The following is a 26,736-nucleotide window of genomic DNA, read 5'->3' on the forward strand; positions in this document are numbered from 1 at the left end:
GGGGGTGGGATTTTGGGGGGTGGGCACACGGCGGGAGGTGGTGCCGGGGTTTTTGGGGTGGCACCCGCCGGGGGGGTGCCCGGGCTGGGGCTGGGTGGGCGCAGCAGCCCTTGCGGTGCCCGCGGCGGGGATTTACCGGATCCGCTTCCCCGTGCCCCGCCGTTCCCGCCCGCAGCCCGGCCCGGGGGTCGCGGCCGTGCCGGGGGCTCGGGGGCGCACCGGGTGACCTTGGCGAGCGGCCGGTCCTGCGCAGCGCCGGCACCGGGGCAGGGCCGGGCCGAGCTCCCGGTGTCGCCCCCTGCGCGGAGCCGCAGCGGCAGCACCGGCGGAGGCACCGGAGCAGCTACCGGGGCAGGCACCGGGGCAGGCACCGGAGCAAGTACCGGCGGCACCGGCGGGCCCCCCGCGGGCCGGCACCGGGCTCACGGTGAGTGCGGGGCTGCGGCCGCCGCTCCCTCGCTGCGGGGCACCGGGACGGGACCCCCGGGGGCGGGAGGGACGCGGCGGGCGGGGGTCGCTCGCTGCGGGGCGGCGGCAGGAGCGGGGCTCCCCCCGCGCTGCGCTGTCCCCGCCCGGGCACCGGAGTCCCGCAGCCCCGGGGCTGCCGCCGCAGTGTCCCGCACTGCAACACCGCACCGGGCCCCGAGCGCCGCCACCGCCGCAGCCGCTGCCCCGACCGGCACCGGGACCCGCGGGGCCGCCCCGCTCCTTGTGCCTCCCGAGCGGACCCCGAGCCCCGGGCACGGCGCCGGGACCACCGGGGGGGCTGTGCCTCCCCCTGTCCCCCGAGGGGCGCCGCGACCCCCGGGGGGCTGCCGTGCCCAGCCAGGGGGGCAGACCCAGGGCCGGGCTGGCGTTTGGGGCACCCCCGGAGCGCGGGGCTCAGCCTCGCAGCCCCCCGAGGAGGAGGGGGCGCCTCCTGCGGCCCCTCCGCGCTGTCCTTGGGGAGGGGGCGCGGCCGGGGGGTCTCGGGGGGCGCCGCTGCCTGCTCCGTGCCCATCGGTTCCCTTTCCAGGGGTGCCATAAATAACCCGGGAGATCCGGCCCGCTGCGGCTGCCGCGGGGTTTTCATCCCGCCTGGAAGCCCTGGGGCGCGCCGAGCTCAGCGCCGGGGCCGGGGGTCCCTGCGGGGCCGGGGGGTCCCTGAGGGGCTGGGGGTCCCTGAGGGACCGGGGGTCCCTGAGGGGCTGGGGGGGTCCCTGCGGGGCTGGGGGGTCCCTGCGGGGCTGGGGGGGCTCCCGGGGGGGGGCAGCGACCGACCCAGCCCCTCCGACCCCCACTTGGGCACGGGGGGATGGCAGCGGGCGGGCACCCCTCGGGCTGGGCACTCCTGGGGGGCAGAGCGGGGGATCCCCTGGGGCGCGGGGGGTCTGGGGGTGCTCAGGGCGCTGCTGCCGCCCCCCAGATGCGCCCCCAAAGCCCCTGGGCCGCCGGCCCCGCTGCGCTGCTGCTCCTCGCAGCCTTGGCGGCCCCCGAGGCGCTGCCCGGCGCCCGCGGCAGGAAGAAGGTGGTTCATGTCATGGGTGAGTGGGGCCGGGGGCTGGGGGGGCTTTGGGAGGGGTCTGGGGTCGGGGGAAGCGCCTGCAGCCTTTGGGGTGTTGGGTTTAGTGCCACCAAAGCAGGGCCAGGGCTCTGGGGTCCCCCGTGTCCCCCCAGCCCTGCGGGAAGCGTCCTGGGGTTATCCCAGGGGTTATCCCGAGCGCTCCTTAGGGCTGGCAGAAAACGGGAATTCCCCCAAAAGTGTGACCCCACAGCCCGTCCTGCTCTGCCCCTAAGAGCCGGGAATTCCTCCCATGCCCACGTCCTGCCTTGTCCCTAAAAGCGGGGAATTCCCCCATAAATACGAACCCACAACCCCATCCTTCCTTGTCCCTAAAAGCCGGGAATTCCCCCCAAAGTGCGTCCCCACAGCCCATCCTCCTTCACCCAAAGGGTGAGCTCAACCCAAAAGACGCTCCCACATCCTGTTCTACTTTTCCCCCAAAAGAGAGAAGTTCCCCCCAAAGCGTGATCCCGCATCCCCATCCTTCCTTGCCCCTAAAAGAGCGCAACTCCCCCCAAAAACCTCTCCCACCCTCTCCGCCTGCTGGGCCGGTCCCCGTGCCGGCGTGGCGCGGTGACAGCCCCGTGCCTGACCCGTGTCCCCGCAGAGGGTGACAGCGGCGCCGTGGTGGTGCAGACGGCCCCGGGCAAGGTGGTGACCCACCGCGGCGGCACCATCATCCTGCCCTGCCGCTACCACTACGACATCTCCGCGCACGACCCGGCCGAGATCCGCCTCAAGTGGACCAAAGTGACGGAGCCCATGGATTTCGTGGACGTGTTCGTGGCCCTGGGCAAAGCCCGGAGGGCGTTCGGGCCCTACCGGGGCCGCACGGCGCTGCAGGAGGACGGGGCGGGCGACGCGTCCCTCATCATCCGCAACGTGACCCTGCAGGACTACGGGCGCTACGAGTGCGAGGTGACCAACGAGCTCGAGGACGACACCGGCGTGGTCAAGCTGGACCTGGAAGGTGGCGGGGGAGGTTCCCGGGGTGCCATGGCCGGCGTTCGAGGGGGCTGCGGGTTGTGGGGTTTGTTGGTGGAGGGGGTTTGCGGTGCTGGCTCCTACAGGTTGAGGGGTGAGGGCTCGGAAAGCAGCGGGGACGGGGGCGGGTGGCAGAGGGAAAAAGATTCTTTAGGGCTCAGGAGGTTGTAAATGCTTTTTTAAGGGATCAGAGGCGCAGTTTGGGGTGGCGGGGGCTCGGAAAGCAGCGGGGCCAGGGGGATGGCAGAGGGAAAAAGATTCTTTAGGGGCTCAGGAGATGGCAGAGGGGGTAAACGCCTTTTTAGGGGTTCACAGGGCGCAGTTTGGGGGTGCCACGGGCTCGGAGAGCACCGGGGACAGGGGGTGGCAGTGCCGGGATGTTGGGAAAGGGGGAAACGTCTTTTTAGGGGGTTGGGGATTAGTTTGGGGGTGGGAAAGGGGGAAACGCTTTTTTTGGGAGCTCGGAGGGTGCAGTTTGGGGGTGCCGGGGCTCGACTGGACCCTGCGCGGGCACCACCGATGCTCCCAAACCCCAGAGCAGAATCTCCCGGACTCTGGGGTTCCTGGAACTCCCAAAACCCGGAATGCAGAACTCCCAAACTCCCGGGACGATGAGCGGGATTTCCCAGGCGATTCTCCCAAGCAGAATCCCCATTTTCCCAAACCCCAGAGCAGAATGTCCTGGAGCCAGGGTTTCCCAGAACCCCCAAACCCCCTTGCAGAGGGAACACGAGCAGAATTCCCCAGGCGATTCTCCCAACCAGAACGCCCCTCCTCACCCTCAAAACCCCGCCGCGACCCCAAACCCCACTCCCTCCTTCCCAGGGGTGATTTTCCCGTACCACCCCCGCCTGGGGCGCTACACGCTCAACTTCCACGAGGCGCAGCAGGCGTGCCTGCAGCAGGACGGGATCCTGGCCTCGCACGACCAGCTGCACCAGGCCTGGCTGGAGGGGCTGGACTGGTGCAACGCGGGCTGGCTGCAGGACGGCTCCGTGCAGTACCCGATCTCGCGGCCCCGCGAGCAGTGCGGCCGCAAGGACACGCCCGTGGGCGTCCGCAACTACGGCTACCGCCACAAGGAGAGCGAGCACTACGACGCCTTCTGCTTCACCTCCAACCTCAACGGTGAGGGGAAACTGAGGCACGGAGCGTCCCCGTGCTCCTCGGGGGGGTGGGAGGGGGAGTGAGGCGCTGGTGGGGTTGCAACACTGAGTTGAAGCAAAAACAAAAACAAAAATTTAAGCCAAACTCTCTTTTTTTTTTCTTTAGCCAAAATCTCTTTATTGTCCAAAACCTCTTCTTTGAAACCCAAACCCTCTTTTTTTTTAACCCAAAGCCTCTTCTTTCTTAGCCAAAACCTCGTTTTCAAACGCAAACTCTCGTTTTTAGCCAAAACCTATTTCTTTTCAATATTTTTTTTTAATATAAAAACTTTCTTAGACAAACCCTCTTTGTTTTTTTAACCCAAGACGTCATGGTTTTAGCCAAAATCTCTTCTTTTTCATCCAATTTTTTAACCTCTTTTGTTTAAGGAAATGTTTTGAACGCTCCACAGGACTTCCATCACCTCCAGCCCCCAAAACCCTTTGGGGGTTCCACAGCGCTGGCACCCCATGACTTCTCCAACCTCCCCAAAACCTTTTGGGGGCTCCCCAGGGCTTCCATCCGTCCCCAAAAACGCCTCGTGCGGTGCTCCAGAGCGGGGGGGTTTGGGGCTCACCCCCCCCGCAGCACCGAGGGCGCTCCCTCCCCTTTATCCCCCTTTTCCCAGGCAAAGTCTACTTCCTGAAAACCTTCCGCAAGCTCAGCTACCCCGAGGCCGTGCAGGCGTGCAAGAACAACGGCGCGGCCGTGGCCAAGGTGGGGCAGCTGTACGCGGCCTGGAAGCTGCAGCTGCTGGACCGCTGCGAGGCGGGCTGGCTGGAGGACGGCAGCATCCGCTACCCCATCGTCAACCCCCGCGCCCGCTGCGGCGGCCGCGAGCCCGGCGTGCGCAACCTCGGCTTCCCCGACAAGAAGTACAAGCTCTTCGGCGTCTACTGCTTCAAAAAGGCCGGGGAAGCCCCGCCCGCGGCGGCCGCGGGGGTCCCCAAACGCGTGTGAGGCTTGGGGTGCTCCGGCAGCACGCCCGGGTTTGGTTCGGGGTCTCCCCCCCAGCACCCCCCGAGCCCCGCCGGTGCGGGGAGCTGCGGGCAGCCCCCGCCGAGGGACGGGGAGGGGGCAGCGGCGCGGGCTGGCCGCCCTCGGTGGCGCTCGGGGACACCGGGGCGGCGGGAGGGGACGGGTTTGGTGAGCCCCGCCGGGAGCCCGCGCCCCCCGCCCGGGGCTGGCCCCCCGCTCCCCGCAGCTCTCGCTTCTCCCCGCGCCTGTTGCATGCGCTAAAGCGCCGCGGAGCCCCCGCCCTCCTCATCCTCACCCCAAAACCCCCCGTGGCGCTGGGCAAGGACTGCGGGCACAGGGTTCGGCTCCGTGCCTCGGCAGCCGGGGGGTCCCGCAGCCCCCGGGGCAGCTCCCGCTTGGCTTGGCCGGAGCGGGGAGGGCCGGGGGGCAGCGGCCGCGGTGCTCCCCCGGCCGGGCACCGGCCGCAGGCTTTGGCAGCCTTGGACGTAGATGAAATAAAAGCTTCGGCCGCTTTGGAGAGCTGAGCGCGGCTCCGCTGTGTCCTTGGGGCAGCCCGGGCGGCTCGGGGCCGTTCCCCGCTCGCCCGGGACACCGCGGCCCTGGCATCGATCGGGGCTCGGGGCCGTTCCCGGCTCGCCCGGGGCTCGGGGCCCTGGCATTGATCGGGGCCCGGGGCCCTGGCATCGATCGGGGCTCGGGGTCGTTCCCGGCTCACCCGGGACATCGCGGCCCTGGGTTCCATCGGGGCTGGGTCCAGCGGAGCCACCCCGCGGTGTCCCAGGGCTGGCAGCGAGCCGGGGGCACCGCGGGGGTGGCACGGCCCGGATGGGACCCCCGATGGGTTTCGGGACGCGCTCCAGCTGAGCACAGCCCCTAAATCACCTTTAATGAGGAAATAAATGTCTGTCACAGCCCTGGGAGGGGACAGCGGGGCCGTGGGTGGCAGAGGAACCTCGGGGCCGGGTGGTGGAGGATGTTTTAGGCAGGAATCACCCCAAAAAATCCATTGGCGTCTCCCCATCTCCAGGGCGACGCCGCGGCCGCGCTGGCGGGGGGCAGGGACACAGGTGACGGCCACCACCGGGAGCAGGTGGCGGATGTGGCACGGGGGGCCCGGGGGACACTTTGGGGCTGCTCGGAATGGGTGGGGGGCGGTGAGAGGAGGCAGCTGGGCAGCGGTGCCGGGCGGGGGACACGTCCCAGGGTCCCCAGGAAAGGGCGGGGGTCGCTCAACTGTTAAAAAAATTTATTAAAATGTCCAGCAGTACAGAAAGGCAGAGTCAGAAATGGGGAGGGGGCGCCAGGAGGGGGTCGGGGAGGGGGTGGGGACAGTCACGTCGCAAACAGCAGAGATCGGAAAGCGCCGTACACACACACGCACACACACACACACGCCAACTCCAACGGGGACCCGAAACGAGCGGAAAGGGACGGAACCAAACCGAGCACCCCCAAAGCAGGCGCGGGGGGGACACCGTGTGCCCCCCGCCCCACCCCGTGCCCACCGCGGGGACGCCCCGGGGTGCTGGGGCAGGGAAATGGGGAGGGGGGCTGCTGCTAAAAAACCAGAGCCGCCCCAGGTGGGACGGGGGGCTGCCTGATCCACCCCCGATTTGGGGACAGGGACAGAGCCCAGCTTGGGGGGTCCCTGCGCGGGGCTGGGGGCTGCAGCCCGGGCCGGGGGGCTGAGCGTGGGGCATGCAGGGAGGTCTGGGGACGCACACGCAGCCGCCCCCTCCGGATCCTATTCCCTACGGGGCCGGGCATCCTAAGGAGCTAAAGCCAAAAGGGGGCTAAAAAAGGGGGGCGGGGAGGGGGTGGGACGGGGGCGGGGGACGCCACCACGTCCCCCTTGTGCTCGCCCGGCTCTAGAAGTAGTGGCCCTCCCGCATCCAGTCCAGCCGCAGGTGCTGGCGGTGTTTTCGCCGCTCCTTGCGGGGTTTGTGGTGCTGGTGCCGGTGGTGCGGGTGGCTGTGCCGGTGCCGCCGGTGCCGCCGCGCTCGGTGCGACCGCCGGGCTAACAGGGGGCAAGGCGGGGCGGCGGGGGGGTCAGCCCGGCCTGCGGGACCCCCTCCCGCCCGCTCAAGCCCCAGCCCCGCACTAACGTTTTGTGCAGAGGATTTTGGGCCGGTCCCACTTGCCGGTGCTGTGGCACTTGATGGTGGGCACGTGGCGCTGCGTGAAGCCCTCGCGGCACTGGTAGCGCACGCTGGAGTGGATGTTGTACTTCTCCTTCCTCTTCCCCACCGGGAAAGCGTTCGGCACCTCCGGGGGGGGCCCGCACAGCACTGGGGGCGGCGGCACAGAGCTCCGTCACCCCCCTGTTACTGGGAGTTACTGGGAGTTACGGGGAGGGGACAAGGGACAGCCAGGAGCGCCCCCGCCCATCGCTGGGGACACCGCTGGTGGCTTTGGGACAGGCTCGTCCGTCAGGGTGGCAGCACGCTGTCCCCGGGGTTTAATTGGTTAATTAATGGCCTTATTGGGGCGTCATCAGCGCGCGGGGTGGGGAGGAGCAGCTGGAGGTTAATGGAACTTCCCGAGGTAAGGAATGGGAATTTAATGGGTTTAACGGGAGCCAATTAAACAAAGCCGAGCGCCGAGGGAAGGATTGATGGCGGGGAAAGAGGAGAAATGGAGATTTAGGGGAGAACTGGCCCGGGAGAGGGGCTGAGAAAGGTCGGCCGGGGATGGGGAGGGGACCCAGGGACTGCGGGGTGGGGACAGGGACACCGGGGACTGCGGGATGTGGCCGGGGACGCCGGGGCCGCGGGCTGAGGCCGTGCCAGGCCGGGCAGGCCGGCCGGGCGCTACCTGTGCCTTTCTTGCAGATGTAGGGCAGGTTGTAGTTGCAGGGCACGTCGTTCCACTTGCCGATCTCGTGCGACACGAGCACCACGCAGTCCTCGCCGCCCGCGAAGAAGTTGTCGGGCTGGTTCTCCCGCCAGTTCTCGTATTGCTGTGGGGCCACCGGAGAGGCTGCCACCCTCCGCACCCCCTCCCGCACCGCGAGCCCCCCCAGCCCCCAGAGCCCTCACCAAGGCGCTGTTGTCGGTCCACTGGAAGTCCTGCTCCACGATGCGGTCGTTGAGGCCGATCCAGGTGTTCTCGTGGCCGAAACCTGCGGGGAGAGGCACCCGCGGCTCGCACGGAGGAGGCGAGGGACCCCCGGGGAGGGGGCGCCGGGGACCCCCGGGGCCCACCGTTGATGAAGGCGTGCTCCTCCTGCGAGTGGATGCTGGTGAGGTGCCCGGCCCGGCGGCGGCAGTCGCGCTCCGCGTCCTCCCAGGAGCGCCGGCGGGCGAAGTAGCGGTAGCAGTGGCCCTGGAACTTGTGCCAGTTGTGGTCACAGCCCTCCGTGTCTGCGGGGACACGGCGGCAGTGGCGGCACGGCCGGGGACCCACCAGGCAGGATTTGTGTCCCCTTCCAGCCCCACCCGAAGCCACGGCCGGGCTGGGGGGCACCGGGGGCTGTCCCCACCTTTCTCGCAGCGGCTGCCGCCGTAGCTGGGCAGGCAGAGGCACACGAAGGAGTTGACCTCGTCGATGCAGGTGCCGCCGTTCTGGCACGGGCTGGACAGGCAGTCGTCGATGTCTGCGGGGACAGCGGCAGCTGCGGGCACGGCGACACCGCCCCGCCACCCCGGAGCGAGCCAGGAGGGGGCATCGGGCAGCGCTCGGGGCCGCGGTGCCAGCCCCGCGGTGCCCGGGCACTCACCGATCTCGCAGTTCTCGCCGGTGAAGCCCGGGGCGCAGCTGCAGCCGCACACGGTGCCGTTGGCGCGGCTCGTCCCGCCGTGCAGGCACGGGTTGTTCTGGCACGGGTCCGGCGGCGCTGCGGGGCGGCAGCGCTGCCCTAAGCCAGGCTGGGGGGCGCGGTGCCAACCCCGCTGCCCCCGCATCGGCTCCCGGCCGGGAAACTCGGATAAACGGAGCGACCCCGCCCAAACCCCGCCTCGAACCCTCCCGTTCTCCCCGCGGCTCACCGTGCCCGCTGGCATTGCCGGTGCCCACCCAGGCCAGCAGCTCCCGCTCGTCCAGCGCCGGCTCCTCCCCGCTGCCGCTGTCGGTGTCCAGCAGCGGGGACCCCCCCGGGCCCCCCAGCTCCGGCTGCGCCGAGGGCTCCGGGAGCAGCCCCGCGCTCGGGGACCCGGCGGGCTCTGTCCCCCCGGGCTGGGGGGCGCCGGGGGGCGGCCAGGGCCCGCGGGTGGGCGCGGGGGGCTCCTCCCTCTTGGGCTCCCCGGAGGCCTCCTCCTCCTCGTGTCCGGGGACAGCGGGGGTGGCGGGGGGCTGCCGGGGGCCCGGGGGGGACAGGAGGAGCTGCTCGGCCTCCCCCGGCTCCGGCTCGGAGCGCTGGGTGGGCTGCGGGTCTGGGGGAGCGAAGCCTGTGGACCCCTCCTCGGCCACCGGCTCCAGCTCCTCCGGCCGCTCGGGGCTGGCCCACAGCTCCGCCTCGGTGGCCGTGGGAGAAGGCGACGGTGAGGGGACACCCCAGGCCGGGGGGGACGCGGCTGCTTCGCTGCTGGGCTCGGCCGTGCCGTTCCCAACCTCCCCGGGCTCCTGCGGCCGCTCCGGGCGGGGCTCGGTCGCGCCGTGGGGAGCCGAGGGGCCGGAGCGGCCCCGGGGCCCGGGAGGAGCCCCCTCGGTGTGGCCGGGGGTGGCAGGCTGTCCCTCGGAGGGACCTTCTGGCTGCAGGAATGTCACCGCCTTCCTCTGCCTCTCCAGCGCGCCGTCCCCCGGGGCCCCGCTGCCGTCCCCGCGGGACTGCGGGGACAGCTCGGGACCCTCGGCCACCAGCGGGGCCGGGGGCAGCGGGGGCAGCGGGGGCACGGAGCCACCGCGCTCCTGGGACGGGGCGTCCCCGGAGAAGCCCTCGGTGACATCCGCGGGTGGCCCCGGCGAGTCCCCGCGGGCCCGGTGGCCCCGAGCGTCGCGGGGAGTGGCGGGGGATGGGGACGGCACGGGGGGCGTCCCCGCGGGGGTCCCCGAATCCCTCGGGGCCGGCGAGAGAGACACCGGGGCGGTGACCGGGGCCACGAGCTCTGCAAGAGACGGCGCCGCCATGGGGTCACCGAGAGGCGACCGCGCTGGGACCCCCGGCCGCGGCCGGTGTCACTCACCGGGGCTGATGTCACCGGGGCTGATGTCACCGGGGCCGATGGCCTCGTCCAGCGCGTTGGGGGACGCGTGGGGACCCTCGCTGCCGGCTCGGGGGGCGCTCCACTGCTCCACGGCGTTGGCCGCGGCTCCCTTCAGCTCCTGCGCCAGCACGGGGGCCTGGGTGACAATCCCCGCTGTCACCGCGGGGTCTCCTGACACCGCGCTGTCCCCGGCGGCCACCGCGGGGTCCCGGCTGTGCCGCTGGAGCTGGAAGTGGCGCCCGTTGAGGCCGGGGTAGCTGCGCCTCGGCGCGCTGGGGGTCTCCGGGGACACCCCCAGCCCAGGCGGTGACAAGGACGAGCCGGCGCTGCGCTCCAGGGCTGGCCCTTGGGGCGGTGACCGGGGGGTGGCCGGGGGTCCTGCAGGGTCTCCGGGGGCCGGGCTGGCGCTGGGGGGATCCCGCCGGGGGCTCTCGGCATCCACCGCGTTCAGAGCCTCCTCCTCGCGGGGCCACGCCAGCCCGGTGGCCGCGGTGGCCGCGGTGGCCGGCGGGGGTGTCGCGCCGCCCGTCCCCAGCTCCGGAGCCGCCGGCGGCGGTGGCAGGGCAGTGCCCGGGCCGTCCCCGCGCGGTGCCACCGGGCTGCCGCTGGCCGGCCGCAGCTGCTCGTCCTCATGCTCATCCTCATCCTCGCCCAGCCGCGCAGGCCCCCGCAGCTCGTGGCGGTCGCGGGGGGTGTCGCGGGTGTCCCCCGATGTGCCCGGGTCCTCGCTGCGCTCCACCAGCTCGTTGTCGCTGCCCGGCGGGTCGGGCGTGGGTGGCACCGGCAGCACCGGCTGCTCCGCGTCGCCGTGCCCCGCGGCTGTGGGGACACCCCGAGCGTCAGCGGCGGCGCCGAGGGCACCCGGGGGTGCCGTAGCCCCCCTGGAATGCCAGCGCACCCGGGCGGAGCTGAGCTCCCTCCCAGCGCCGCTCCCCTCGTTTATCTCATTAATTCCCCAATTAAATATTCATCCGCGGCAATCCTCCGGCCGCGCCCACCGATCCCCGCGGGAAGGGGGGAGCGGCGGGGGGGTCCGGGGGCAGTCGGGGGGTCCCCCTCACCTTTGTAGCAGTACGCGTCGAACCTGGAGGCGGCGGGGGGGAAGCCGGTGCGGTTCGGGAACTGGTAGAGGGTCCGCACGCCCGGGGCCTCGCCCCCGCACTTCCTGCGCGGCTGGCGGATGGGGTAGCGCACGCTGCCGTCCGCCAGCCAGCCCGGGTCGCAGCGGTCCAGCCCCTGTCGCCAGGCCAGGTACAGCTGGCCCGTGGTGGCCAGCGATGCCCCGCGGCTCCGGCAGTGCCTGCGGGCGCCCTGCCAGGTGAAGCGGCCGGGCACCGTGGCGTGGAACACGGTCCCTGCGGGAGAGGGCAGCTGTTGGGGACACGGCGACGGCGGGGGACAGCTCGGGGGGGAGAGTGGGTTCTGGGGTGTCCTCGTCGCCTGAGCGCTGTGGCCGCGCTCGGTGGCGGTGCCAAGGATGGCACACAGAGCTGGCACCCAGCCCGAGCGCGGCTGGAGGGGGAGGCACGGAGGTGTGGCCATGGAGGGACATCGTGGGCACCCAGAGGGACACTCCTGGGCACCCAAAGGGACATCCCGGGCACCCAGCCGTGCCATGGCCGGGAAGGGACATTCCTGGGCACCCAGCCAGCCACACTGTGACCATGAGGGACAACGTGGGCACCCAGCCACACCATGGCCAGGGAAGGACTCCCTGGGCACCCAGCCCTGCTCCTGGGCATGCCGTGGGCACACAGGGCCCCCCTGGGCACCAAGGGACCCCCTGGGCACGCAGGGCCCTCCGGCCCCCACCCCGGCGCGCTGCCCTTGCCTCGCAGCTCCCGGGAGTAGCAGTAGACGTCGTAGAGCTCGGCGGGCTCCCTGCGGCCGTAGCTGCGCACGCCGGGGAGGCTCTCGCGGTCTCCGTAGCAGCCGGGCCGGGACAGGGTGATGGGGTACCTGCCGGAGGGGCACGGTGGGCGCTGGGCTCCCGGGCAGAGCTGCCCGGGGTGCCCGGGTTGGCTCGGGGTGACCTGGGGGTGGCCCGGGGGTGACCCGGGGTGGCTCAGGGTGGCCGAGGTGGCCCGGGGATGGCCGGGGTGGCCCGGGGATGGCCAGGGAGTGGCTTTGGGGGTGGCCAGGGGGTGGCTTTGGGGATGGCCCGCCCCGGGCACTCACCGCACGCTCTGGTCGCTCAGCCAGCCCGCGTCGCAGTTGTCGTAGCCGTCCTCGAAGGCGGCCTGGAGGTGCTGGGGGGAGGCGATGGCGGCGGAGTTGTCGCGGCAGGCGCGGCGGGCGGCGGGGAAGCTCAGCGCGTAGCGCTCGCCCGCGGGCCGGTAGTGGAACACAACGCCTGGGGACACCGGACGGGGGACATGGGGCAGCAGGGCACGGCTGGGGGCCAGCAGGGCTGCTGCGGGGCACGGGGTGCGGGGCTGGCACGGGGTGAGGGGCTGGCACGGGATTTGGGGCTCATGGGGTACCCAGCTGCCATGGGGCTCTTGGGACACGGCTTGTAGGGTGCAGGGGGTGCACAGATGCCGTGGGGGGCACAGGGTACATGGGGTGTACAGATCCTGTGGGGGGCAGGGGACAAATGGGGTGCCGGGAGTAAACGGGGCTCACAGCTCTCATGGGGTGCAGGGAATAAATGGGGCTCACAGCTCTCTCTTAATGGGGTTAAGGAACAAATGGGGTGCCCAGCTCTCATGGCGTGCCCCGCTCACCCTGAGCGCCCAGCTGACCCTCCCTCAGCCCCAGGGGCTGGACGACCCCCCCGGCGCCCCCCTGGCCGTGCCCACGCCGTGCCCGCGGCCGTGCCCGGCTCACCCGTCACCTCCAGCGGCAGCAGGTCCTGCTCGTCGTCGATGCCGGCCACCACCTCGCAGCGGTAGAGCCCCGCGTCGCTGGCCCGGGCCGCCCGCAGCTGCAGCGAGGCGTTGGAGCGGTCACGGGCGTAGCCGGGCAGCAGCACTCGGCCCTCGTAGGCTTTGACCACCTTCACCGCGTTCTCCTTGGCCACCAGGATGGGCACGTCCTCCCGCTGGCCGCTGGCCGAGCGCACCTTGCTCCATTTGACGCGGGGCGGCTCCGGGGGCTCGTTGGGCCCCAGCGAGGCGGGGGGGTGCAGCAGGAAGCGGCAGGGCAGCGTCACGGGCTCGCCCAGCCCCACGCGAACCGCCTGCTGCTGCACCCTGCTGATGCGGATCACCTTCCCCTCGTCCTGCGAGCCTGCGGGGACAGCGGCCCGGCTGCCACGGGGGGTCTGGGGGCACGGCACGGGGGGTTTGGGGGCACGGCAGGGCGTGGGGGGCTCCGCTCCGGGCACCCCTGAGCCCCCCCAGGGGAGCAGGAACCGGGAGGATGGATCGGGATAAAGTTCAGCTTCCCCATCGAGCCCGACCGTGACCCCTCTGGGGCTGAGCCCCCAACCCAAATGGGGCCCACGCCCCTCCCCAGGGTGCTGCCCAGGCCCCCGGGATGCCCCCAGGCTGTGGCCACTGCTCTGCACCCGTGGGTGCCACACCGGCACGCAGAGGGGCACCCAGAGACGCCACCGGCCCCGGTGGCACCGGCGGAAAAGCCACCCCCGTGCGGGGATAAAGCGTGGCAGGACCGTGACCACCCTCTCCTCCTCCTCCTCCTCCCCCGCACTAATCCCAGCCTGTGCAAATCCCCCGCGTCTCGGAGCCCCCTGGACCCCCCAGTGGGGTCAGGGACCAGCTGGGGGCCGGGGACAGCCACTAATCCCCCCCCGAGCCTTCCTCCCCCACCCTGCCCGCCCCGAGCCCTCGGCTCGGCGGGAGCGCTCCGGGGTGGGCGATCCCGGAGCCCCCCGAGCCGCGGGGGACGGGGGGGACGCGGCTCGGAGCCACGGCAAATCCCGGGGGGCTCGGCTGGGCCGTGGGGAGGGGGATTAAGGATTTAAGGTCTCGATGCCAACGCGGAGGGAGGGGGCACGGCCGCCCGGGGGCTTCTCCCTCGCTAATCCCCCCGCAGCCCCAGCCCTGCCGGTTTTCATTGCCCGGCACCGCTGACCCCGGCCCGGGGTTCATCACTGATTGCTCTTGGCTCTCTAATTAGCCCCGGCCGCCCAGCACTCACCCAGGACGGCGATGGGGAGCAGGGAGAGCCCGAGCAGGACCCAGCAGGCGGCATCCCCCATCACAGGGACCATCCTGGACCTGCAAGGACAGCGCGGCTGCCAGCCCGGGGGCAGCGGCGTGCCAGCCCCGCAGAGGCTCTGTGGCACCCCCGAGGCACCCGGAGCATCCCCGGGGGTCCCGCGGCCCCCCGGGCACGAACCCCGGCCCCAGCCCCGGCAGCTCCGTCCCGGGGAGGGTCTGGAAAGCGCCTGGGAGCCTGGGCAGGGGGCACAGCTGGAGGGGGCACAGCCGCTGGCTGGCATTTGCCACCATTGCCCGGCTGCCACCACAAACAAAACCTGGCACGGGCATCAGCCAGGGCCTGCCACCATCAGCCAGTGTCCATCACCATCACCCAATGCCCACCACCATCATCACCCAGTGCCCACCACCATCTCCCAGTGCCCCAAATCCCACCACCATCACCCAGCTCCCACCACCCTCACCCAGTGCCCACCACAGCCATCACCAGCCTTGGGGTGCCCAGCCGGCCGGGCAGAGGCAGCGGGGTCACCGCCAGCCCCCCCAAACCCCAAAGTGCCACCGCGTGCCCACGAGCCCGACCCGGACCCCGATCCTCCCCCCCAGCTCCAGCCTGGAATTCGCTGCTCGCTCTCCCCCCACCCCTGCCCTGTGCAAACCCTGTGCCCGGGTTTGGGGGGCACCAGGAGCCCCCCGCGCCTCTCCAGTGCCCCTAAACCGAGTCTGCCTCACCCCCATCCCCGATGCTCCCTTTCCCAGCCCCCGACGCCTCCCCCCGTCCCTTCTGCGCTTTTATGGGACGAGAATAGCAAGAAAAAGAGAAATGGCGAGAAAGAAGGAGACCCCCGCTGGCAAAGGGCCTTTCTGGGGATGCAAAACCACGTTTTATCTGATTTCCTCTCGAGAAAAAAGCCTTGGCAGCCCCGCGGGGCGCTCTGCCCCAAAGCCGGCGGCTGGGAGGGGACAGGGAGGTGACCTGCGACATTCCCGGGCTCAGGAAGGGGCAGCGGCATGCGCCCTTGCCCGGATAAAGCTGCCAGGAGCTGGAAAAGCCCAAAGCAGCCCCGGGCACGGCCAGCGGCTCCTGCAGCCCGGCCCCGAGCGCTCCGGGGAGGGAATTCCGCCAGGGCAGCCCCGGGGCACCGAACTCCGTCCGCTCCTCCCGCTCCAGGGGGAAAAATAAATGTATTGGCAAAAAGTGTAAATTCCTCGGCACTCTGGGGCTCGGCCCCTGCCGCGAAATGTGGATTTGAACTTTGCGGGGTGTCCAGGAGCTCTCCCAGGACAAAGCGACAGGGCCGGGATCTCGGTTCAGGCACCGCTGGGGACATCCAGGACACCCAGCGCCAGGGGACGAGGCCGCCCCGGGCTGTGCTCACACGCATCCCGAGGCTTCGGACCATTCCTGTTGGGTTTTCCCACTTTTTGACAGATTTTTTGGAATTTCCACCCATTTTCCTTTTGTGCCCGCTGCAGCCACCGGGCGATTTTTCCCACCGAAAGGCAAACGAGGAGATCTGGGGGGACAGTAGCGATGGCATGTCGCTCCCTGCCGCTTTCCCCTTCTCCATCCTCCTCCTCCCTGCCCGCGGAGCTCCCAGCGGAGCGTCCAGTGCCCGCTCAGGGCCCCCAGGCCCGAAGCCGGGGGTGCCAGCGGTGCCACCCGGGCTGGGGACAGGGACAGCCCGCGGTGCCAGCCCTGAGCACGAGGGGGGGAAATCCTGCCGGGAGCAGGAATCCCCCTCTGAGGATTTACCCGGAGCCGGCGCCTCGCCGAGCAAACAGCCGCGATTTCTTCAAACGTTAAACACGAAAGTTTGGATTTTCAGCCTCTTCCCGGGGTTTGAGGGGCGGGATGGGGGTCCCTGACCCCGCCCCGGGCTCGGGTTGGGGTTTTGGGCTCACACGGCTGAGCCGCGGCTTCCCTGCCGTCAGCATTCCTGCAGGGTTTGCTTTCCCAGCAGGAAAGGTGGGAAAGGCCGGGCCGGCAGCACCTGGGGAGGCTCCGCGGTCCCCAGAGTCCCCCCGCGGCAGGGACAGGACGCAGCTCCGCTCCTCCGGGGACACCTGGCTGTCACCGCCGCCCTTGGCACGCGCAGGGGACACATTGCCGTGGCTCTGCCCCTGTCCCCGCCCGCAGCCCCTCACCGCACCCCCGGCAAGGCGCTGAGCCAGCAAAAAGTTCCTGCTAGGGTCAGGACAAGTGACAAGGGACGCGCCAGCCCTGCGGGGCCGGGGCCGCCACACGCGGTGTCCCCTGGCAAGGTCCCCACAGCCGGGCAGTGTCGCCGGGACCGAATCGCTCCCTCCTCGTCGCCATCCGTGAATCCACGGGGTGGCACCGCCACATCCCAAATCTGTGGTGGCACTGCCACATCCCGGCCCCGTGGTGACACCGCCATGTCCCAAACCTGTGGTGGCACTGCCACATCCCGATCCTGAGGTGACACCGCTATGTCCCGTCCCGCGGTGGCACCGGGATGGGCCCGGTGGATCCCGGATCCCAGGCAGGACCCAGCCGGGATCCCCGGGGACAGCAGCGCGGGCCGGGCCACGCGGGTGTCCCCACGAAGTGCCCGAGGTGACAGCGAGGTGAGGGGTGGCACAGGGCTGGCAGGGGACGGAGGTGGCCGCGCCGCCAGGGCCACCAGAGCCCCAATTCCACAGCGGGACTCGGGGCTCTCCCGCAGGCAGGGCGGTGTCGCCGTGACGTCCCCAAGGCCACGTGGCTCGGCCCCCTCGGGGACAAGGAGCGTGTCCCTGTCCCCCCGGCGTCCCGACCCAGCCGGGGCAACGGCAGACGAGAGAAATTTAAAATAACGCCGGTGCAGAACGCCCCCCCAAACCCCCCCAAAGCCGGGCGAACATTTTCACATCTGTCACTAGCTGTCACCTCATGAATAATTCATCCTGCTCATGAATATGCAAAGCCGGGGCTGGTGATTAGCTTGAGCTGAAACCGAGCTTAATTCCACTCAGAGGCCGCCGGGACCACCCGGTCAGCTCGGGGGTCGCCTGTCCCCCCGCCCTGCCCCGAGCCCGGGCGGGTCCCGGGACCGCGCGGAGCACAGGGGACATTTGGGACAGCGCTGGGGACACGGCAGGGTGGCACGACAGCGGGGGCACTGCCCACCCACGCGGGCAGCGCGGATGCAGCGGGACATTGTTGTCCCCACGCTGGGGACACCCCGGCCCTGGGGGTGCCACCAGCTGTCCCCATGCCCGCCGCAGCCCCCACGACCTCCGGGTCACTCCGGCCCGCGGTGCCACCTCCGCGGGCGACATCCCGCTGCCCGCCCCCGCGGCGTGTCCCCCCGACACCGCTGCCGCCCCGGGGGCTGCTCCTGCACCCCCACCCCGAGCCCCCCCGGCCCCCCGCCCCGGCACCCACCTCCCTCCGCGCCGCCGTGTCCCCGCCGCCCCAGCGGGGACCGGGGGGTCCTGCGGGGGCGTCCCCGGGGCCGCGCGGCCGCGGCAGGAGCCCGGCGGCGGGGCCGGCTCCGCGTCCCCTCCTCTCTGCCCACAACAAAGGAATTCTGCAAACCTCGCTGCCGTCACATCTCACAGGCAACGTGATGCTCCCCGCTCCCCCCAGCCTGCCGGAATAAATTAGCACCTCGGGAAACTGTGATCCCGGCCAATATGGGCCCTTTGCCGGGTGCGATTTTTATTAGGCAGACAGTCTGCAGCCTTTATTTTAGAATTTGCTCCTCTTTTTAATTTTTTAAAAAATTTATTTATTCTTTTTGCCCCGCTTTCTGCCTCTCCCTGCAGAGCCCCGGGCGCCGCGGGAGCCCCGGAGCCGGCGCAGCATCGCTCCGAGCCCTCGGCTCCAGCCAGCCCTGCCGGGGCTCGGCCACACGCCGGGAGCGACTCCTGACACCGCCCCGGTGACCAAACCGGGAGGAGACCCCCGGGCCTGGCACGGATCCAGGCCGCTGGCACCGATTCTGGGGCTGCCGAGCCCCGCGCCCTCTCCGCACCCACATCCATCCATCCTCCATCCCGGCTGTGTCCCCACGTTGGGGACACCCTGGCCATGGCACTGCCACCCCGGGACAGGGACGTTCCCGGCTCCCGACACGCCAGGGAGCCACCAGTGTCACCAGCATGGACCTGGGCGGCCCAGGCGCGCCCGGCTGTGGCACCGCAGGGTGACAGCCTGGTGGCACCCTGTCCTGCCAACCATCGCCACCGCTGCTCGGCCTCTGCGGGTTCCCGGGGGCTCGGGGCACGGTGTCCCCTGTCCCGTGTCCTCAGTGCCGGTGATCCCCAGCCCCCCTCAGTGTCCCCGGTCCTCCCGGTGTCCCCCCGTGCTGGTGTCCCCACCACGCCAGTGGCCACGCCCCCATTGTCCAGCTGTCCCAGTGCCCTGATCCCCGCAGTGTCCCCTCTGTCCCCAGCCCCTGCACCCCCTCCCCGGCAGCTCCCTGTCCCCTCAGTGTGCCCACCGTCCCTGCCCCCGGCCCCACAGTGTCCCCCCGCACCGATTGTCCCCGGCCCGGATCGGTCCCGCTCCTGCCACGGCCGTGCCGGTGTCACCGTCCCCATCGCCGCCACCGGGACCCGCGGGCCCCCCCACCCCGCATTCCCCAGCCCGGATCCATCCCGCTCCTGCCGTGGTGGCGCCGGTGTCGCTGCCGGTGTCACCGCCCCATCCTCGGCCCCGCGGCAGCGCCGGTGTCACCGTCCCCATCGCCGCCACCGGGCCCCGCATTCCTGCAGCCCCCGCGGCCCCGCCGCGTCCCCAGCGCGGGTCCGGCCCGGACCCAGCCCGCTCCCGCCGTGCCGCTGCCGGTACCGGCGCCGGTGTCGCTGTCACCGTCCCCATCCCCGCACCGGGCCCCGCACCCACCGCGCCCCCAGCGCGGCTCCGTCCCGCTCCTGCCGGTGCCACCGTCCCCACGGCAGCGGGGGCGGCGCCGGTGCCGGTGCCGGTGCCGGTGCCGGTGCCGGTGCCGGTGCCGGTGCCGGCGCCGCACGTACCTGCTCCGTGCTCAGGGCGCGCCGGGACTCATCGCCGCCGGTAGAGCCGAGCACCCCCGCCGGCACCGGGGGCTAAAAAGCGGGGCTCGGCGAGGGGGGCAGCGGGCCGGGCCCCCCCCGAGGGGGCCGAGCCGGGCCGGGCCGGGCCAATGGCGGCTGGCGGCGGGCGCGGGTCCCCCCAGCCGGTGCCGCCCGCACCTGCCCGCAGCGGCGGAGAGCCCGCGCCCGCTCCGCGCTGCCCGGCGCAGGGCGAGGGGCGGCCGCGCATGCGCCGCCCCCCCAAACCGGGGCCAGCCCCCCCAAAACCGGGGCCGCCCCCTCCCCATCGAGCGGGGCCGCCCCTCGCACCCCGCGCGGCGCGGGGGGGGTTGGGGGGTCCCTGTAATGAGGGGGGGTCTCTAAGGGGGCTCTCAGAGAGGTGGGGGGTCCGTGGGAGGGGGGGGCTCTGATCCCTGAGAGGATGTGGGGGGGTCGCGGAAGTGGAAGCAGGAAGAGAGGGGGGGACCCTGCGGGATTTTTGGGGGTGTTTCCAAAGAGGGGAGCATCTTCCAGGCCCCCCACACCCCAAAATTCCCTTTAAGCCACACAGGGCACGACCCCAGGCCCCCACACCCCCGTGTGGGGCCGGAATGGGGTGTGGGGGGGCTGCAAGATGCTGTGGGTGGACAAAGACTTCAAAAAGCCCCAACCCCCCCCAAAAATGGCTGAGACTCTCCGAAGAGCTGCGCTACCAGAAGCGACCCCCAAAAAGGGGGAAGAAAACCATCACTGAGCTATTGGAGGGGTTTTTTGGGGGGGGTGGGGGGGGTCACCTTCCCGCCGGTGACTGAAGAATGCCGGCCTGTCTCCCACGACTTGGCACCAAAAAAAGAGAATCCCCCCTCCCTATTTCGCCCATAGGATGGATCCGTGGAAACCCGAGAGCAAAGTTCTCATTTCCGACTCCATTGTGCCAGACTTTTGGTGGCGTTTCCTGCCTTTTGTGAGCCCCCCCTGCTCCGGCACAATCCCGGCGTTGCCGGCGCACAGAGCTCCTCTGTTCCCCTCCTTTATGCGGCTGCAGCTGCCGGGCCCGGCCCCGTGGAGGTGCCCGAGCCTGGGGGACAGCGGCCGGGGGCACCGTCCCCGCGGGCTTTGCCAAGGGGAATTAGGGAGAGGGTCCCAGGGGTTTGACATCGCGGCTTCTTGCTGCTCCCAGAGCACCCAGACACGCCAGGGATCTCTGGAGAGGCACCCCGGGGTGGTTTTGGGGTTGTTGGGAGCATCAGGAGTGGCCCATGGCTCTGAAATCCTCACCTGGGTGCCCCCCACCCAGCTGGGTCCTGCGCCCGCAGCCCCAAATCCTCCCTCCTGCTCTTCGTCTTCCTGAATTCCACCTGGAAACGCGAGCAGGGATGGGATGGGCTCGACCCCAATCCCCCCGGGAGTGCGGGTGGGCCCAGCGCCTCTCACCCCAAAAAGCTCCACCACAGCCTGAGCCCGGCCCTGGAAAGGGCCCCGGAGCCTCGCGGGGACTCCAAGGTGAGGGGGGGGACCCGGGCCACCCCCAGGGTACACCGAGTCCCGGCAGAGCAGCGGGGATGTGCCACCGGCCGTTTTGGTGGCAGCGCTGGCGGTGACTGAGCCGAGCCCTCGTCTCAAGTGGGGATGGATGTCACAGCAGCCAGCGCGGCCGGGCACCGGCGTGCCACCAACACCGCCACCGCTCGGCCCGGGGACGCGCTGGGGACCCGCTCCTGCCCTGGCACCGGCTGGGTGTGCCAGCGTCCTCCCTGCAGCTGGGAGGCGACTTCATCGTGTGCCACCGTGTCCCATTGCATCCCACCGTGTCCCACCGTGTCCCATCGTGTCCCATCGTGTCCCACCGTGTCCCACCGTGTCCCACCGTGTCCCATTGCATCCCACCGTGTCCCACCGTGTCCCATCGTCCTCTGAGCCCAGGGTGCTGCCCAGGGTGGCCGAGCCAGCGCTGGCACGGAGCAGTGTCCCAGTGTCACCGTCCTCACTCGGGGGGGTCCCCGCCCCCCTCCAGCCCCACATCCAGCCCCGAGCTGCTCCCACGAGGCACAGCCTGCTGTCGCCGTGTCCCCGACCCCCGTGGGTGGCCCAGCACAGCGCGGTTGGGGTGTCCCCTCCCTCGGTGCCACCCCGCGGGCCCCAGCCCCGGCAGGCTCGGCGCGGGGACTGCGCGTCCTTTGGAGCCCGAACGCCGGGATTCTGGTGAAATCCTGCAGCAGTGTTGCCGTGACGACCCTCCCGCAGTTTCCATCCAGAGATGTTTTCCTTTGTTGTGACAGGGACACGGGGAGCGGCCGCGGGCGGTTGGGGTGCGGGGACAGCGCCGAGGGGCCCCCGCTGCGAGGGGCAGGGACGCGCCACCCCCGCGGGGACACCCCTGCGGCTCCGGCCTGGGGCTGGGGGGTCCCCACTGCTCCAGCGGCGCCCTGGTTTGTCCCCAGCCCCCCCGGGGACAGCGGAGGGGCCGTGAGCGACATGAGTGACACGAGTTCGGTAGGTCTCGGCCAGCTCTTGCTGCCATCACAGTGGAGGGGTGACACGGCCAAGGCGCAGGTGTGGGGACACCGATGGGGACCGAGGGGTCGGTTCTGCGGTGGCCAGCCCCGTCCCCGCAGGGCAGCGCCAATCTGGGCGGGTGGCGTGGCCGGGAGCCGCTCCAGTCCGGGGTGGTGGCACTGCCACGCGGTGTCCCTGAGCCGCGCTGGGCACAGAGGGCCCCGCGTGTCCCAGCACGGCCCGGGGTGCTCGGGGGGACCCCGTCCCGAGCCCCACGGAGCCGCTTGTTATTCCGCTCAGGTCCGCGGGCGGCTCATGAAGGCCGTTCCAGGAGAGCTGCCACATTCATCAGCGCCGCAGTTCATTAACGGGGCCGCCGCCGCCGCAGCTGGGGCCGGCGCTCGGGGCACCGGCACGGGGACGGGCGGACGGACGGACGGACGGACGGACGGACAGGAGGGGAAGCGGCGGCTGCGCCCGTGCCGGGCAGGAGGGCTCGGCCAGGGCTGGGGAGGGCAGAGCGATGGAACCCGCTCCGCGCTGCCCCTGTCCCCTCACCCCTGGGCACGGCGGGGAGGGCACAGGGGGGGCTGCAGGGTCCCCCCGGGGAGGGGGCGAGGCTGCCCTGGCCAGGCCCAACTCCCCTCCGAACCCCCCGGCAGCGTGCATCGATTTGATTTGCGGTTTCCATGGCAACTGCCTCCTTCCCTTCCCCCCTTCCGGCAGCCGGACCCGCTCCTTCCCCCTCGGGCACCTGGGACACGGCAGGGACACGGCAGGGACACGGGAGGGGACACGGGAGGGGACACGGGGGGGGACACGGGCGCCTCCTTGGCGACCCCCGCGGTGGTGACGCCACCAGCTCACCCCTGTGCTGATTCTGGGCGAGCCGGGCTGGCACGGGGCACGGGGGGCACGGGGGGCACGGGGGACACGGGGGACACGGGGGACACTCGGGCCACCCCTGCAGCGGGGCTGGCAGGACGCCGCGCTGGCTCATTAGCCAGGGTGCTAATTGTCCCGTGCGGGGACACGGAGCAGCATCTCCCGTCAGCAAAGCCGAGCTCATTAACGGCACACGCCGCCCTCACACCTGCTCACAGCGCGGTGACACGTGTCAGGCGCTCACGGCGTGGTGACACTGTTGGGGACACTGCAGTAACGCCCTCACCCCTGGGTCTTAAAACCAGCCTTATAATAAATTAATGATAATTATATCATTTACCCATCCCCTTCCAGGGGATGCACCCACGGCCACCCTGCCCTGCTCCTTCCCAGCGCCCAGATGCCACCACATTGTCACTCGGCGTGAGTGACAAACGACATTTGGCTGTGCCAAACCCTTCCCAAAGCCTGGCGGGGAGTTTGGATAAATAATAAAGGCACGGAGAACAGGCAGAGCGCTGTGCCCGTGCGCCCTGAATCCCGCATCCCCCAGCGACCCCCGGGGCTTCACACGGCAGCGGAAATCAATCAGCGCGAGTAATTAATGCTGAAGGGCACGGCACCCGCTCTTGCTTCGGAAGCACCGGCCGGGGGGCCCGGAGCCGTGCCCGCGCTGGCCCCGGCCCCGGCCCCGGCCCCGGCCCCGGCGTCAGCTCCCGGAGCCCGCGGAAAGGCCTCCCCGGGGCCGGACGGCACCGGGAGCCGCTCCCGGCACCGCCGGGGCCGGCGGCGGCAGCGCCGCGCTCCTCGACGGCGAGGAAGGGGCTGAGGCCGAAGATCCCGGGGCTGGGCCGCTGCTTCCCGGTTCTGCAGAGCTGAGGGGCTCGGGGTCACCGGGATCCCCCCGATTCTGCAGAGCTGAGGGGCTCGGGGTCACCGGGATCCCCCCGGTTCTCAGCGCTGGGGGCTCGGGGTCCCCGGGATGGGGAGGGGGTCGCTGCCGCAGCCGCGCGGGGGGTGACGCGCACGGCGGTGGCAGAAGTGGCAGCTCTGTCCCCAGACGCGCAATTAGCCCGGGGGCAAATGAGGCTCCTGCGGTTTTTGACCCAATTTCTCAGGCGAAACTCGACGGGGGAAGGAGGGGAGGGAGGAGGAGGAGGAGGAAGGCAGAGCCGGTCACGCGTGTGCTGCTGCGTGGCGTGCCCCCGCGGGTGTGCGCACAGGCGTGTGACATGTGTGTGACATGTGTGTGACATGTGTGTGCGGGCGGCAGCGAGTCCCCAGCCGGGGCCGAGCCCCGGGGCGGCGCGGGGACGGGAATGGGGACAGGGATGGGGACGGGGACAGGGATGGGGACGGGGAGGGGGCGGTGGCTTCGCAGCTCTCGCCGCGTTTATTTTTGCCGGTGACTGAGCTGAGGCGGCCTCGGCGCGGCCGCCGTGACTCACCCGGCACCGGGAGCTCTGCGGGGCTGCCGTGGGCAGGGATGGGCAGGGGCGAGCAGGGATTCGGGGATGCTGGTATGAGCAGGGATTCGCAGGGATTCGGGGATGCTGAGCCATGCAGGGACGCCAGGATGAACAGGGATGAAGAAGGATGCGGGGATGAGCAGGAACGCAGGGATGAGCGGGAGGCGCAGCTTTGCTGGGCTGTGGAAGGATCCCGGGGTCTGCAGGGATGCAGGGATTAGCAGGGATCTGCAGGGATGCAGGAGTATGCAGGAATTCAGGAATGCAGGGCTGCGGGGATGTGCAGGGATGTGCAGGGATGCAGGGCTGTGCAGGGACTCGGGAATGACGGGACTCAGGAATTCAGAGGTTTAGGGATGCAGGGACACGCAGGGTTTCGGGGATGCAGGAATGCGGGGATCCCCCCGCCCCGCACTCCTTCCCTCTCCCTCTCCCTCTCCCTCTCCCTCTCCCTCTCCCTCTCCCTCTCCCTCTCCCCAGAGCTGTCCCGGGAAGGTCCCCGCGCCCCCCGCGCCCCGCAGCACCGGGCAAGGAGCGGGGATCCCCAAGGACAGGCGGGAGCGGTACCGGAACCGGTACCGGTACCGGGGGGAGGCGTCTGCAGGGGGGCGAGCACGGCGGGGCCGGGGCGGGGGGACACGGAGGGGCTGGGGGACACACGGAGGGGCTGGGGGACACGGAGGGGCGGCGGGGACACGGGGCTGCCGCGGCGGAGTCCCCGCCGTGCCGAGGGCGGTACCGGACACCGGGAGCGGGGCGGCGGCTCCGCCTCTTCCTGCGGCGGCCGTGAGTGCGGGGCGGCACCGGGACGGGGCTGGGGGCGGCTCCCGGGGGTCCCCACGGCTGCTCGGGGGTCCCCAGCACGGGCCGACGGTGCCCAGGGGTGTCCCGAGGTCCCCAGCGCTGTTTTGGGTGTCCCCAGCGCAGTCCAAGGGTCCCCATTCCCCCCAGGTGTCCCCAGTGGTGTTTAGGGTGTTCTCATTCCTGCCCAGGTGTCCCCAGCCCCATTTTGGGTGTCCCCAGTCCACGCAGGTGTCCCCAGCCCCATTTTGGGTGTCCCCAGTCCCGTTTTGGGTGTCCCCAGTCCACGCAGGTGTCCCCAGTCCCACTCAGGTGTCCCCAGTCCCCCCAGGTGTCCCCAGCCCCATTTTGGGTGTCCCCAGTCCCGTTTTGGGTGTCCCCAGTCCCACCCAGGTGTCCCCAGCCCCATTTTGGGTGTCCCCAGTCCCGTTTTGGGTGTCCCCAGCCCCGTTTTGGGTGTCCCCAGCCCACCCCGGTGTCCCCAGCCCCATTTTGGGTGTCCCCAGCCCCGTTTTGGGTGTCCCCAGTCCCACTCAGGTGTCCCCAGTCCCCCCAGGTGTCCCCAGCCCCATTTTGGGTGTCCCCAGTCCCGTTTTGGGTGTCCCCAGTCCCACCCAGGTGTCCCCAGCCCCATTTTGGGTGTCCTCATCACGCCCATCCCTCTCTGCAGGCAGCGATGCCCGTGGAGCCCCTGGTCTGTGCCCACACGGCCACGCGGTGAGTGCCGCTCCCTGTGCCTGTCACCCGCTGTCCCCGGCCCCTCTGTTGTCACCCGCTGTCCCGGTCCCTGCTCTGCCACCCGCTGTCCCCGGTCCCTCTGTCTGTCACCCGCGGTCCCGGCCCTGATGTCCTGGCGGGTGGCGCTGTCCCCGCAGGGTGAGCTCGGTGCTGCACCGGGACGTGAAGCACTTCGGGAAGCAGCACCTGTTCGACGGCAGCGAGGAGACCTGCTGGAACTCGGACCAGGTGAGGGCACAGGGACAGGACAGGACAGGGACACGGCTGTGGCCCCGCTCCGTGCCCCCTGACGCTCCTGTCCCCCCCCAGGGCACGTCCCAGTGGGTCACCCTGGACTTCCCCCGCCCTGTCAAGGTCTCCCAGCTGCACATCCAGTTCCAGGGGGGCTTCTCCAGCCGGCTGTGCACGCTGGAAGGTGAGGGTCGCCTCAGGTACAGGCCCTGCCTCAGTTTACCCGCAGCTGCGTCCTGCAGGGGCTCACAGGGAGGCTCGGGGCCATGTGCCAGCAATTCCCAAAGCCCAGGGGGGCTCAGGAGCACCTGGAGGGGCTCTGTGGGTGAAGAAAGAGGGGCTGGGAGCTTCTGGGAGCCATGGGAGATTTTGGGACAGCACCTGGCAGGACCTGGAGCAGCTCCAGGAGTGAATAAAGGGGGGCTGGGAGCTTCTGGGAGCCATGGGACATTTTGGGACAGCACCTGGAGGCTCCAGGGGTGAATAAAGGGGGGCTGGGAGCTGGTGGGAATTAGGGAACATTCTGGGACAGCACCCGGAGCAGCTCTGTGGGTGACTAAAGGGGGGCTGGGAGCCTTTGGGTGCTGGTGGGAGCCAGGGAACATTCTGGGACAGCACCTGGAGGCTCCTGGGAGCAGCTGAGGCTGCCCCTCGCCCTCCCCAGGCTGCAGAACGGGCGAGGAACTGGTGAAGATATCCGAGCTGTACCCCCAGGACAGCCACGCCATGCAAATATCCTTTGCCGGGAAGGCGACGGGGAGCAGGCAGAATTTGGGGGTTTTTGGGGAATTCTGCTGCTGGGCAGAGCTGGGGTGTGACCCCTCCATCCCAGTCCCAGCGTTGTTCCTTGACTGGGATCTGCAGAGATTCCAGGTGCAGGAGACGGTGCTGGACAAGCTGAAAATCACCTTTGGGAGCAGCACGGATTTCTTCGGGAGGGTGGTGGTCTATCACCTGGGGGTGCTGGGGGAGCGGCTCTAGGGGGACCCCGGGGCTGTCCCCTCTCTGTCCCCTGAGGTGACACCGGTGAGGCTGTGCTGGGCCACAGGCGTGGAATGGGATCAATAAACAATCTTCCTGTTTTTTCCTGGAATCAGCCCTCGGGGTTTGGCTTCAGGACAGAGGAGAGGTGTCCCCTCCCTGTGCTGTCACCTCGGTGGCCACCCCTGAGCTGTCTGGGATGGCAGCAACAG

The 26,736-nt window shown here is 70.5% G+C and overlaps 3 protein-coding genes across 8 annotated transcripts; 2 read left to right on the plus strand and 1 right to left on the minus strand.

Annotated features, from left to right (window-relative positions):
• Positions 1-34: 34 nt before the first annotated feature.
• On the plus strand, positions 35-5,170 carry HAPLN4 (hyaluronan and proteoglycan link protein 4). The gene is made up of 5 exons (XM_064396366.1): positions 35-427; positions 1,406-1,523; positions 2,151-2,513; positions 3,353-3,655; positions 4,302-5,170. The coding sequence occupies exons 2-5, from the start codon at positions 1,406-1,408 to the stop codon at positions 4,631-4,633; spliced, it is 1,116 nt and encodes a 371-aa protein (XP_064252436.1). The 5' UTR covers positions 35-427; the 3' UTR covers positions 4,634-5,170.
• A 712-nt stretch (positions 5,171-5,882) lies between these two features.
• NCAN (neurocan) lies at positions 5,883-19,165 on the minus strand. 3 transcript variants are annotated; one of them, XM_064396364.1, is made up of 15 exons: positions 18,906-19,165; positions 13,897-13,976; positions 12,622-13,023; positions 11,971-12,145; positions 11,624-11,751; positions 10,854-11,147; positions 9,787-10,611; positions 8,638-9,693; positions 8,370-8,486; positions 8,133-8,246; positions 7,855-8,013; positions 7,690-7,772; positions 7,466-7,610; positions 6,757-6,939; positions 5,883-6,668 (listed from the first exon to the last, which is right to left on the minus strand). In XM_064396364.1, exons 2-15 carry the CDS (start codon positions 13,967-13,969, stop codon positions 6,520-6,522), a joined length of 3,903 nt encoding a protein of 1,300 aa, XP_064252434.1. In that variant the 5' UTR covers positions 13,970-13,976; positions 18,906-19,165; the 3' UTR covers positions 5,883-6,519. The 3 variants fall into 3 exon arrangements, with proteins under 3 accessions (XP_064252434.1, XP_064252433.1, XP_064252435.1); XM_064396363.1 differs by having other exon boundaries at positions 9,772-10,611; XM_064396365.1 differs by lacking the exon at positions 18,906-19,165 and adding an exon at positions 17,311-17,447 and having other exon boundaries at positions 9,772-10,611.
• A 2,030-nt stretch (positions 19,166-21,195) lies between these two features.
• Positions 21,196-26,636, plus strand: NR2C2AP (nuclear receptor 2C2 associated protein). 4 transcript variants are annotated; one of them, XM_064396578.1, is made up of 6 exons: positions 21,196-21,416; positions 25,245-25,291; positions 25,450-25,540; positions 25,622-25,727; positions 26,208-26,275; positions 26,408-26,636. In XM_064396578.1, exons 1-6 carry the CDS (start codon positions 21,399-21,401, stop codon positions 26,522-26,524), a joined length of 447 nt encoding a protein of 148 aa, XP_064252648.1. In that variant the 5' UTR covers positions 21,196-21,398; the 3' UTR covers positions 26,525-26,636. The 4 variants fall into 4 exon arrangements, with proteins under 4 accessions (XP_064252648.1, XP_064252647.1, XP_064252646.1 ...); XM_064396577.1 differs by lacking the exon at positions 21,196-21,416 and adding an exon at positions 23,667-24,348 and having other exon boundaries at positions 25,667-25,727; XM_064396576.1 differs by lacking the exon at positions 21,196-21,416 and adding an exon at positions 23,690-24,348.
• The last annotated feature ends 100 nt before the right edge of the window (positions 26,637-26,736 follow it).

Source organism: Passer domesticus, chromosome 21 (genome assembly GCF_036417665.1).
Source record: "Passer domesticus isolate bPasDom1 chromosome 21, bPasDom1.hap1, whole genome shotgun sequence".
In the NCBI taxonomy this organism is placed as follows: Eukaryota; Metazoa; Chordata; class Aves; order Passeriformes; family Passeridae; genus Passer; species Passer domesticus.

Excerpts from the sequence above, each read along its gene's own strand:
- HAPLN4 (XM_064396366.1), top strand. The coding sequence starts at position 1,406 with ATGCGCCCCCAAAGCCCCTGGGCCGCCGGCCCCGCTGCGCTGCTGCTC. Across the intron at positions 2,514-3,352 it reads GGTCAAGCTGGACCTGGAAG|GGGTGATTTTCCCGTACCAC; the intron begins GTGGCGGGGGAG and ends CCTCCTTCCCAG. Across the intron at positions 3,656-4,301 it reads CTTCACCTCCAACCTCAACG|GCAAAGTCTACTTCCTGAAA; the intron begins GTGAGGGGAAAC and ends CCCTTTTCCCAG.
- NR2C2AP (XM_064396576.1), top strand. The coding sequence starts at position 24,010 with ATGCAGGAGTATGCAGGAATTCAGGAATGCAGGGCTGCGGGGATGTGC. Across the intron at positions 24,349-25,244 it reads CGGGAGCGGTACCGGAACCG|GCAGCGATGCCCGTGGAGCC; the intron begins GTACCGGTACCG and ends CCCTCTCTGCAG. Across the intron at positions 25,541-25,621 it reads CCTGCTGGAACTCGGACCAG|GGCACGTCCCAGTGGGTCAC; the intron begins GTGAGGGCACAG and ends GTCCCCCCCCAG.
- NCAN (XM_064396363.1), bottom strand. The coding sequence starts at position 13,969 with ATGGTCCCTGTGATGGGGGATGCCGCCTGCTGGGTCCTGCTCGGGCTC. Across the intron at positions 11,148-11,623 it reads CTACTCCCGGGAGCTGCGAG|GGACCGTGTTCCACGCCACG; the intron begins GCAAGGGCAGCG and ends CCTCTCCCGCAG. Across the intron at positions 9,694-9,771 it reads CCCCGGTGACATCAGCCCCG|AGCTCGTGGCCCCGGTCACC; the intron begins GTGAGTGACACC and ends CGTCTCTTGCAG.